General features: G+C 38.9%; 1 protein-coding gene across 2 annotated transcripts in view; it reads right to left on the minus strand.

The window, feature by feature from the left end:
* The window catches only part of alk (ALK receptor tyrosine kinase), a 393,824-nt gene that overhangs the window by 212,212 nt on the left and 168,436 nt on the right, over nt 1–13,176 (minus strand). For both annotated transcript variants that reach the window (XM_031321258.2, XM_031321259.2), the window contains exon 3: nt 11,206–11,358. In XM_031321258.2, coding sequence (XP_031177118.1) covers nt 11,206–11,358 — 153 coding nt within the window. The remainder of the gene's footprint in view (nt 1–11,205; nt 11,359–13,176) is intronic.

Here is a 13,176-nt window from a genome sequence, read left to right on the forward strand (position 1 = left end):
CACATTACAATAGCTTCACATACATCCATTCATTCATTTTTGGTACATCATTGTACCATTCTTTATTGTTGGATGATTCTAGAGTGCTTTTGTTTGCCTTTATGGTAGTTTTATATTGTGCTAAACCACACATTTAAAACCTACAGTTTAACTTTAATGTAGGTATAATTATTTAACACAAATCATAGAATGCTAGTTGTAATTTTACGACATACACATGATTAAAATGTAAAGTAAACTCTTATGACTCCTGTTCAGAGTCACATGTCAAAGTACTGTAATTTAAAACTTTCTTTTTTATTTGTATACTATAGTTTTTCAGATGTTCATTCCAGATATGTGCTTCCTTCAAAGCCTGCAACAGGTGGTGAAGCTATGGTTTTAAATGCAAAGAATGTAATCTATACAGCCAGTGTTTGTCTTGACATTAAAACCAATGTCGGATAAGCTTCTGTAAGCCAAAGCTCCCTCTAAATTTTGTCTTTTTATCCTGAATCCTATAATACTGAGCCCAGCTAAGAAAATCCAGATGACTCCCTGAGTTGGCAGATGACAGACAGCCCCGGGGCCATTCTATTACAAACAAACAAATCAACGGCTTCAGCAAACAGCGTTATAATGGATATCTCCTTCTGCCAGTCAGCTCCGAGCTCCAACTCATGCTACTCTATTCTGCGGGTGAGAGCGAGGAATCAATGTGTAATCATATTCACACTTTCTTTGGCAGGAGACATTGGAGGCAGACATGTAATTGAGGTGACCCGCTCTGTGCAGAAAGGACACAGGAGAAGCCAAATACATTCATATCATTTTCTGTGTGTTTCTTCCACAGCGTCCTGATTCAAAATCTCTCTAGATTGTACTCGACAGAGGTGACTCATTTTCAATCAACTCAATTAGTGTCACAGAAGAAGCATTTGGCGCCGAGATAGTTGTTCCCGGTTTGATTGAGTGGATGTATATTCTTTGAGCTTCACATCCCTCGGCAGTTGCTGCTGCATGTCACCACCTGTTAGCCAGCCACTATAGAAAAACCCTTCACGGGGCCCTCTCACAACATAAAGAGCTGATGTGTCAAACCGACCCATGATTACTGCTATGATTTTTCTTGATCTAAATGTGAAACATTGTATTTTATGCTGATTATCTTGCCAAGGGCACTGTTGCTTCATGCTGTTCTCATTACTTACTTTACCCAGAGCATCGATGTGGCACACTCACAGTGTGCTGCAGTCACATGCTGGTGATGGCCAGGGACACCATGATAATGACTGGCAGTGATTGCATTAAAGCCACATTTCATTTTATACATTGGTTTAAAAAAAAAAAAAAAAGGTCACTTGATCACAGGCAAGTGTAATGGGATCTACAGGATAAAGAAAATGTTTATATTGTAGACAAACACAGTAGGAATGGAACCTTAGTTCCAAAAATGGTATTGCCATATATTATTCTTTACACTATAAAGGGCATTAATTATCCATTAGTGGGCACCACTATATACCAGTGGTGGAAGAAGTATTCAGATATTTTACTTCGGTAAAAGCAATACTACATTGTAAAAATACTGTGGGGATAGTTACTTTACGGCTGGGTGGCTTAACCTATAATAATACGTCATAATTTAGTTGATTTATATTTTGTATTAATAATAAAATTTGTACAGTAACTAGTAACTAATGTCAAATAACTGTAGTGGAGTAAAGTGCCAAAGTGTCAGGTATGGTTCGGATTTTTTTAAGTGGGGTTGTATGAGGTACCTATAGGGTAAATGGAAAAGGGTAAGGAAACCACAAAGCTAACAATCTAAGCTTTTTAGGTGGCTAAAATATGTTTAGTTGCTTGCCCCGTCCACAGCAGTACATTGCTTAGATTCTGTCCCAGTACTCCTGCCTGCTTCTCCAAACTGGCGGCGTGCTGACTGCCATCTACTGTAGGTAATCCCAACTATGGGGCGCCCTGGTAGCTCACCTGGTTGAGCGAGCGCCCCATGTTCTAAGGCTCAGTCCTTATCGCAGCGGCCCGGGTTCGATTCCGACCTTCTGTCTCCCACTTTTGTGCCTTCAGCTGTCCTACCCATTAAAAAAAGTCACACCAACAAACTACCCCTTTAGGTACAGTACCTGAGTAGATGTATTTAGTTAGATTCCACTACTGCTACATACAGCATTGATATATCACTAGAAGGCACTGTTAAACCTCTGATTATGGTAGCTGTACTTGATCTAGGTCACCTCTGTGACTTGCCAGCTTGTGTCTGCACAACCTCATGCTAACTACCAGCATCTCTGGATAAAAGAAACACTGTCAGTTTACAAGTTTCAAAGTTGATTATCCTACAGCGGATGAGTTAGATACTGTAGAAATTCATCCCTTATTACCATCCCTTTTAAATTGCAAGTGCCAGTGAATGTGTGGAGACAGCAGGTTGCCCAGCTCAATTATTCAAAACACGCCAACTGTACTGTGGCTAACTGAGGGCTTAAACATGATTATGCACATATATTCCCTTTGTTCTCCACATTGCCAACCTTCAATCAAAACTTCGTTTTCTTTTCTTTCTTTTTTTGCACATATACATGCGTGACTTTAACCAGGGTTTCTGCAGGGTTCACCAAGTCAAATTTAAGACTTTTTAAGACAATTCATTTTTTTATTAATTTAAGACAATTAATCCTCATGGAGGCTCTTTGAGTCCCACTGTTGGAATCCTCTACAGTGAAATACAGTCACACTACACCGTTTACCTGTCAGCATTTTAGCCGTGTTTAATCCAGTTACTACTGTAGCTAATGGTAGGCTAACGTTACCTGCTGTGTAACGTGTTATTAGTGTTTACTGGCTTGACATGCAGCGATGTTTCTGGTGCCTCTAACGTCTGTCTGGAGCATCAAAGTGCAATGCAGACATTTAAGTGGCACCGTAATCCGCGTTGCTATTTTGTCCGGTGGATACCGATTTTAACATGCGCCGTTAAAAAACAGTTGTGAAAAGCAGTCGCACAACAGCTGAAATGGCATACTCCTCCATAGTATCCTTCAACAAAGGAGGAATGTAGCACAATATGGATGTGAAAGCAGTTATAATTAGCCTATGTGACAATAAAATTTGTTTTGGTTAAAATCAACAAATAATCGTGATAATTAATCGTGATCTCAATATTGATCAAAATAATCGTGATTATCATTTTGGCCATAATTGTGCAGCCCTACTATATCGCAACATTAAAAACAAAACTAAAAACATCAGATGTCAGAGTCGGGAAACATCTGAAACAATTCTCCGATTTCCTCATTTGCATTCTAAGACTGGTGTCTAGTCACCTTTTAGAGGACCCAGAGTAGGGTTGGGTATTGTTTTTATTTTTCTTCTTTTCGATACCAGTCCTAAACAATATTTTTAAAATGGTGCCTAAATCGATACTTTAAAATAAAGAGCACAGCTTCTGTTTTGCTAAATCATATGGTCAAATACTTTTTTTTTTTTTTTTTTTTTTTTTTTTTAAATGTAACACAAACTTATTTTACCAGTCAATTGCAGTTACACGACAAAAAGAAGAACCACTAGATGACAAAAGGGTATTTTACAAAAACAATGAATGCACCACCAGCTTACCAACTGTAATTGAACGTACCATTACGTCCTGTCTGTGTTGTTTCTCCGACAACTCTGCTCTTAGCACCAGCAATGTCTATGGTGCAGCTACTCTCTGTCTTTAACTGCAGACTCCCAGTGTTGGAATCATTTCCAGTGAAATACTGCCACACTTTACAATGTTTAGTTTTCAGCATTTAAGCATATTTAAGTAGCTACCTGCTAACTGTGGCCTAATGTTACCTGCTGCAAAGTGTAATGTTAACTAGTGTCACATGCAGAGATGTTTCTGTTGCCTCAGATGTCCATATCAGAGCACCAGAGTGGCACCGAAATCCGCATTACTATTCAGCCCGGTAGATAGGCCTCCATATTGGCACCGGGTTTCGGTACCCAACCCAGAGCACCTCCGCTCGGTTGGCTCTGATCCAAAAGCAACACGGAGGTTGCTTACTAGAGTTGCGGAGCTGCTGTGTGGGTCTGGCCTAGGCAGTGTGGAGGTAGTGCTGGGGTTGGGGCTGGAGCCGCCGCCAGATACTCGGCAGAACTGACTGATGGCTGTAGTTTGCTTGAGACCCTTCAGTTAGATGTTTCTCACTTTTTTCATGAGACTCCAGCGCCCGTACACCCAACGTTCACAGTTTAATTGCTTTCTCGCTCGCATAAGAAGCAGTAGGCTTCAAATACATTGTAAGCATTTTAAGTTTGTAAGTTTTTCAAGCATTGCTAAACTTGCACTTCCACATACCTAAAGAATAAAATCCGTTGTATGTCTGTGGTACAATCTGAAAGAGACTCGCACCAACAACACGAAAGCTGATTGGCTGCAATTTAAGTTGCATATTGGTCTCATTAGGAGTCGTAATACAGTGAATTATATTCTGACTAGCGAAAGAAAGAACTAAAACACCACGGAATAAATAAAAAACCTTTTGCGCTGCAGGAGCATTTCAATGACCATTAGACATAGCGTTGGTTGGACGTGAGAAAATTAAGACCTGTTAAAAATTATTTAAGACCTAGACACAATACTTCAGCGAAATTTAAGACTTTTTAAGGCCTTAAATTTTGATTTTGAAATTTAAGACTTTTTAAGACCTCGCAGAAACCCTGTTAACCATGGCTGTTACAGGATCAGGGAGAAGGCTGCAAAGACCTGATGTCCCCCTTTAATTCCATTACTTCATAGATAATCTCTTTAATATGTCTGCACAGAATATATATTTTAATTGAATCCCTCTGTTCTTGGGGATTTAGCATCCTCACGATGAACTCAGTCAATAATAATCATTTTCAGTGGGCAGAGGAAGCCGTTTTGTTAATCATTTTGTAAATTCAAGGTCTTTGAGATGGGAGAAAATACTATATGAACTTATATAAAAGAGTTAATACATCTATATCCAATGCAAATCTGGAAATCTAATAGGATAGTAAAGATTATTTTTGAAGACAAGACTCAAAGTTGATGTGACAATATTTGTACACCATTTAAAGACTAGACAAAGACATTTTCTACTGAAAACTAGTTTTTCTCTCTGGGTAAAAACTGGTCGTGGCTAAATTAGTCTGTGGAAATGGTGTGCAGTGCACCTTGCATGCTCTTAAGAAAAATACGCTTAATGTATTGCCAGTATTAACTTATGTGGCATACTTGGAAAACAAAGTAATTTGTATTAATTAATAGATCATGATGATGGAGAGAACCCAAGGGACCATCAGCCATTTTTTTGTACTACTGGGTTTTGAACTGTTGCTATTTTTGTAACCTTAAATTATAATAACCCTGCTTGCGATTGCATAGCCGCTGAGGGAGGACAGACAGACACAGACACAGACACAGACACAGACACACACACACCTTGGTTAATCTCTAATATTTTCAAATCATCCAATCGTGGTTACTAGAGAACGAGATAAGCGATCTGACTGCCAGTCTGGGTACATTGAACATGTAATTTGTCATAACATATTATGGATGTGTGGAGCGGCTTTCACTTTCATCAATAAAACTGGCAATACCGTCTCGGCTGTCCTGCCTCCTGATGTGATGATGAAATGCTTCAGTGTTGATAGGATCTTGCTTTGGTAGCTCGACAGTTATTTTGGTCATAGTCTTCATTACAGTGGCTAATTATCCACTTTATATTTAAACCTAACATTCCACTAGTTCACTCAAGCACTCATAGCGATCTCCTTTTAGCGACTTTCTCGCTAATCCCACAGTTATTTACACACTGTTAGCTACTTTAGTTTAGCAGTTAGCGGTAGCTTCTCTCAATCGCCGGCTCGCTGTTGATCAGCGCATCAAATGTTTGGCTGTTCCTTTGCCTGCTAATGTGATAATTATTAGGGGTGTGCAAAAAAAATTGATTCGAATCGAGATTCAAGCTCTACAGATTCAAAATTGATTCATTTTATTTTTCTCATTTTGACACTATTGTCCTGACATGACGTTACCTCGCCATTCCCATAGATGGTGCTGCGTCGAATTCACACTGACGCCTGGGCACTCTTGTCATAATCAGAAGAAGAACGAGTGCAGCGGAGGTAGTTTAGTCGGCGCAAACAATGGCAAACCAGAATTATTCAACCTGCTCCATCCCATGGACGTATTAAGAGAACGCTCTATCCTCATTGAAGGCGAGAGTTTGGACACATTTCGGCTTTTATAACCTCGAGGGGAAGACGGAACTCGATAGGAATCATGCTATATGCAGGCTTTGCAAAGCGAAAGTTAAGTAAACACCACAAACTTGAGAATTCATATGGTACGGCATCACCCAGAGATTAACATTAAAGACATGGACGAACAACAACCTAAAGTACCTCCTCCTAACGTGCCAGTCAACCAACGCACTCTTTCAATGCTCTAAACTCCCACCGTTGCGTCAGAGAGTGTTCTCAACTGCCGGAGACATCGTAACTGCACAGTGGAGCATGCTCACTCCAAAACACGTAGACCACCTTCTGTTTCTGCAAAATAATGTACAGATTCCAGCCAGTGGTGGACTATGAACTGGTTACACACACACACACACACACACACACACCTAAATGTGTATCCATTATGTGAATTCTGACACATCTCAAAAGTTCTGTTGAATGGACTGTAGTTGCCACAGTTCTAAAAAGGGCCTACTTTTAGAAAGTGCAATGTGCCCAGTTTTTTGTTTGATCTGAGTACAGCACTTTAAAGCTAAATGTAAAAGCTCTATTTAACAGTTTTATATTTGAAATAAATGTATTTGAAAGCTGGCCAAAGCTTGGCACTTTTGCAGTTTTTTGTTGCAAAAGTTTTTATTTTTGTATGAAGACATATAAAGTAATATCAAACTACATTTAATTTGTTGTGTTTCTTTTCTTTTAAATTATCTATTGCAATCACATGGGAAAAGTAACTACATTTACATACTGTGAATCGTTTTTTTGAATCGAGAATTGTTTTTGAATCAAAAATCGATATTGAATCAAATCGTGAGCCTAAAAATCTGAATCGTGACATTTTCTGAATCGTACACCCCTAATAATTATGTAATAACTGTAGTTTATTTGTCGTGCTGGAGGCGAAGCTCCGCACCAGGGAAACTCGATCGTTAAGTGCTGTATCTTAGCCCCCCAGTTACGTTAATGGGTGCAGGCTGACCTAATGTAACGTGAGCTCCCGTCCCCTTGCAGCAGCCGGAAAGCCAGGGAGGTTGGGTGACTGTCCAAAAGAAGCACAGCCAATCAGATGTCAGAAGCATGGAAAAGGGATGCCAAACTCCTTTGTAATTAACGTTAAGGATTAAAAATTCAGTCGTGCGGATTAACGTGGCTCAGCGGGCAAATTTACCACTCCACCAGAAAATAAATAGCAGGGCGCAGATTCTAGATATTATAGTTCTGATAGTAAGTTAGTTAAAATCGCTTTATATGTGTTGGAAAACCCAATCGCAGCTCATTCCTTCAATAGTCGATATACGATCTAATTCCCAATCGACACAAGCCTAACACACACACACACACACACACACACACACACACACACATCCTATGCCCTCATTTACAACTTACAGATATACAGGTGAGACATCTATCATTTCTTCAGTCCATTCACACCAACTCCTTTCTCTTACCCGTCAATATATTTTACTTTTCCAATTTCATTCAGAACTCCACTCATCTGGTCTCAGACTTGTGGCTCATGATAGGAAAAAACATTTAAGGAAATAAATAGACCCTTCTGTCTCCCTCCATTTCACTATCACCTCAGGAGATAAGATGAAAGAAACTGTTTTCTCATCTTCCGAGGTATGAAAATGAATGATGCCGGAGGATATGGAAGATTTGAAGGCAGGGGCCTACAAGATGTTGCAGACTACTGGTTTAGTAAACTATATTCAGCTCTGAGAAAACTTTATGAAAAGTAATATCCTAACAGCACTTAAAGGGGTGATAAAATGCAAAACCGATTTTACCTTGTCATAGTTGAAAAACAACAGTTTGGAAGGTAAATAGGACATACATAGAACCTCAAAATTCCATTGACACCTCTTTCCTCTGCAAATTTCACAATTTGAAACTGCCTCTGAAAACGGGCGAATCTCAACAAAGCTAAAGGTTGATGTCAACTCCTACCTTATTTGGCTCTAGTCTCTAGTCTTTGTCGCGCCCCAACATTTACATAGGCTACACCACTGACCTGAGGTCTGCTTAGTCTTCTGAATCTAGGTCAGGTAGATCTCAGAAATGTCATACATTGTTCGTCTGCTATTTAATTACTAAATTCACTTCTGAGACTTTTTTATGCGAGAAATCAACTATGTAGAGGTCAAATATGTGCCGTTTTACGAAAATTGATGGCTAATTGCAAATTTTGTCGGACTGTGTGTCGGAGTTCAGCAGGAGCTCAGCAGGCTAACGTGACAGCGGCCGGTGCTGCCTCGTCGCCCGGCGTGTCCTCCTTCACAGACCTCCTTTATAATATAAAATAAATAAAATATAATAGCTGTGTATAACTGGCGTGACGAAATTCAAACTGTAAATATAGCCCCCGAGCCCAGTAACGGTGACTTTGACCTGGGTATGGAACGAAGCGGGCTGCTGCTGTCTCGTCAGACTGTGTGGAGCTCCTGAAGTCCGACACGTCTTACCAAATTTGCAATTAGCCATCAATTTTCGTAAAACGGCCCATATTTGAGCGTTACATAGTTGATTTCTCGCATTAAAAAAGTCTCAGAGGTGAATTTGGTAACGAAACACTGCAGTGTCTTAAATATGAAACCTGCTGTCTCGTCTCCAATGTATGTGTATGTGGTCCGCTCAACCAATCAGCGCGCAGCTCATCTAAATATTCATGAGCATACCATATTTGGAAGAAAAGCTCTCATTCCAAATAGGGCCAAAACACAGGGGAGATAAGGGCCCATAAAATAGCAACCGGGCCATTTTCAGCCCAACCAATGTTACATACCCTATTAGGAGACCTTAAGGAACAGTGTGAAATACCCTATATGGTAGCACTGCATATTACGGTACGGTAATAAGATGGTAATAGTGGGGTAACAATGTGATAAGAGGAAATATATAGGTAATAACATGTAATTACCAAAGTAATAACTGGGTAACACATCACAGTAATAAGATGTAATACTGGGGTAATAAGATGATAAGAAGGTAACATGTAATAACATGCAATTACCAATGTAATAAGTAGGAAAGGATTCGATAATAACCATATGTAAATCTGGGTAATGGAAATATAGTTCTATTAATATTGTAATAACATGGTAATAATGCGGTAATATATGTTGATGTTTTCACAGTATTATAGGCTACTATCAGCACAATACCTTCCAAATTAGATAAAACTTCTTGGAGTTTAAAATTGATAATTACCATATTATAATGCTGAAATTCATCCACCCTTCATGTTCCAAACATTTCACTATTGTTTCAAGGTAATACTTTACAAATGATATGTTTAATCTTTTGACTTCTTACCTGGAAACACATCTGGTAGTTTCTGCGTAATAACCATGAATCAGTGCCGCAAAATGCAAAACTGCCTGTTTCTGTTGTATTACATGGTAATATTAGAATAACAGAGGTGTAGAGATTACCTGGAAATGCTTCTCTGTAACAACCATAAATCAGTGCCACAAAATGCAAAACTGCCTTTTTCTATTGTATTACATGGTAATATAAGAATAACAGAGATGTAGAGATTACCTGGAAATGCTTTTGGTAGTTTCTGTGTAACAACCATGAATCATTGCTGCAAATTGCAAAACTGCCTGTTTCTATTGTATTACATGTAATATTAGAATAACAGAGGTGCGGAGATTACCTTGAAATGCTTCTGGTAGTTTCCAGGTAATCTCTGCACCTCTGTTATTCTAATATTACCATGAAATGTGTCTTTTCCTGCATGCATGTAACCCTGTGCAATCTGACCAGCAGTTAAACACCTTCCACCATCAAGCACTGGAGACTGGGATCGTCGTAACTCAGTTTATTTGACTTAGAAAGGGTCAAACGGGAAATGAAACACAATGACCAGTTGCTTACATATTGATGAGTCACAAACATTATACAATCATAATTGTAAAAACAATATAACTACACAACACTGTAATGCAGTAGTATATACAGTAGCTAACATGTAAGCTGAAATAAAGGAAATACGTAATGTATTGTTATACAGTGTACATAGTATAACCTATATTGTTTATCTAAATAAACTAAAATATACTTACATGTGGCACAACCCAAGATAACAGTGGCAAACTAGCTTAATGAAGCATACTGACAGTCTATTATGAGCCATCAATCATCATCAAAAATATACATATTGCACATCAAACTTTCAAACTTCATCGAACATGAAGGGTGGATGAATTTCAGCATTATAATATGGTAATTATCAATTTTAAACTCCAAGAAGTTTTATCTAATTTGGAAGGTATTGCGCTGATAGTAGCCTATAATACCGTGAAAACATCAACATATATTACCGCATTATTACCATGTTATTACAATATTAATAGAACTATATTGCCATTACCCAGATATATATATGATTATTATCGAACCCTTTCCTACTTATTACATTGGTAATTGCATGTTATTACATGTTACCTTCTTATCATCTTATTACTGTGATGTATTACCTAGTTATTACTTTGGTAATTACATGTTATTACCTATATTACCTCTTTATTATCACATTGTTACCCCACTATTACCATCTTATTACCGTACCGTAATATGCAGTGCTACCCCTTATATAATCATTCTATCACCCCTTTAAGCAAACATGTAATGCTGCTTCTTTGGTATTTAAATTGGCTTAAAGTTATCAAAGTGATTGCTTTAGTTCCTGTTTAAGTGTTAAACTGTGCATTGACATTATTAAGTGGAAAGCAGGGCACAGAGTGGTACACCATACTGCACAGCACCAAAAAAGCTTGCCACGACAAAACTGACAAAGGCGCTCAAAAAGTAATGGCTGATGCATTCTTTATAAAGTTCAACATGAGCAGGTAATTTTAAAGTATGAGAAGATTGAGAAAGTTTGTTGAAAAATGAAATTCCCCTGCAATGGGGGGAAAGTGATACCTTCGTTCTTACCTTCCTCCCACCCCTGGGGGCTTCCTGCCTTCTTTTCGCTTTTCTCGTTCCTTCCCTCTCGCAGGTCCCCGGCAGCCACTATGCTCCATGTGAACTCTGGGATACCCTGCAGGTGCTGGTCGCATGCTCTGCTATTGCCAGGGCATTGGTTATCTGCTAAAATACATACAATACATTACATTTAGAAATGTGTCTATGGCTGGACCACTGAAATTATGTACTCAAACATTTTCATAAAATTAGTTTCAATAGACAAACTATTTTTTTAACAATAATTCAAAACAAGTTTCGGCAGAGGCACATATATTTCAACATGAGCTATCATAATGCAATAACTAAACAACGTTCAAACTAAAGTGAATCTCGAAGCCCACATCACGAGAATCTTAATAATCCAAACTCATTCCGGAAAGAAGACTGATGGCAGGCAAAGATTATTGGAAATATAAAACACAGCACAGACATTTCAAAATACCTTGTTTAGTCTAATTAGCAAATTCAACCTTTAATTACATATACTGCCAGGGGAAAAGAGGTGTTTAATACAATAAACATAGTATGGTACCAAACAAGGTACTGGCTCTTTAACTACAGTCTAAACAGACTTTTCAAACTGTTGCAAAAGCTGCAAATATACAGCTTCATTCGACCAGCACTTTAAAAGATCAGTCAGAAGAGGTAACAACAGGTTCAGGGAGGAAGAACGTTGTCAGTTGGATATTTTGTATTTTCAGATATAATGGCCTCAGACTTTTTGGTTGCACATCATCATTTTGTGTCAGTACATGAAGCAAAACAGCTTTAATAGCAGCACAACTCTTGGTGCATAGTGCAGACTGTTTCACTGGGGGGTTATACAAATGCAGTGTTCATTTAAACATTGCTGCTGTCAAGACTAGGGCTGGGAATAATAGAAGTCAAGGGATTACTGCTGTAATACCCTCCCCTAAAAATCTGCTCAGGGACATTAAGGGTCAGCTCTCCTCTCACTCAACCTCTCTCTGTCTCTATCTTTGCCTCCATCTGTCCTTCCCTCCCTGTGGACAGACCTCATGGAGACTCATCCCTGTGGTTCGGTAAATCGCTGTTTGAGGAGGCTTGGTCACTTTCAAATGACTTCTGGAGGAGAGGACCAAAAGTTTTGTATAATCATCTTTCTATACCTATCTACTAGTTTCTTCAACAATTTTGCTTTTCTACATTAAAGTGGTCAAAACCAGGGCTGGGTTTAACAGGGTGGTTGACTCGATTACACATGTAACTCATATTTCAATAATGATCACAATATTATAAACATGCAAACACGTTTGTCTAATAATGCTAACTGCATTAGGTTGATAGTTTATAAAAAGCTAACCACGATTAACAAATCAACATTTTTGTGCAAATTATTTGTGCATGTAAATGCTTAGTGTGGAATAATTCAGCAATTCTGTGCACCAGAAAGCAGTGTTGCCAAATTAGCCACTTTGTCGCTAGATTTTGCGACTTTTCAGACCCCCTTAGCGACTTTTTTTTCAAAAAAGAGACTAGCGACAAATCTGTCGACTTTCTGTAGAAAAGACGCCAGTATTGTCCAGCGAGCACGCAGGGTATTTCTCTCTTGTGGCCGCCAAAACAGTCTTCTGTTCTGTGACTGAGGGGCAGCCCCTGCCCTCTCTGCTTTCTCCTCACTGCGCTGGCAGGTAGAAGGGGAGGGGGGGACAGGGTGCGGGGCCGGTGTAGGTAGGAGAGACAGCAGGACGCAATGGGAGAAAGACGCCGCTGAGCTGGCCTGGCCCTGGGCAAGCCAGCCTTCTTTGAGAATTCTTTATCTATCTTTTTCCCTCCCTTTGTAGGATTTCTTTTTTTACTTCAAAGATAGGCTACCTATGTAATAATTATAAGGTAAAATAAATTCCTGTATTGAATTTGTGATTATTTGGCTAAAGATTTCTATTTCTTTCTACCTTGCTGACACAACCACTGAGC

This window comes from Sander lucioperca, chromosome 18, assembly GCF_008315115.2.
Source record: "Sander lucioperca isolate FBNREF2018 chromosome 18, SLUC_FBN_1.2, whole genome shotgun sequence".
Classification (NCBI taxonomy): Eukaryota; Metazoa; Chordata; class Actinopteri; order Perciformes; family Percidae; genus Sander; species Sander lucioperca.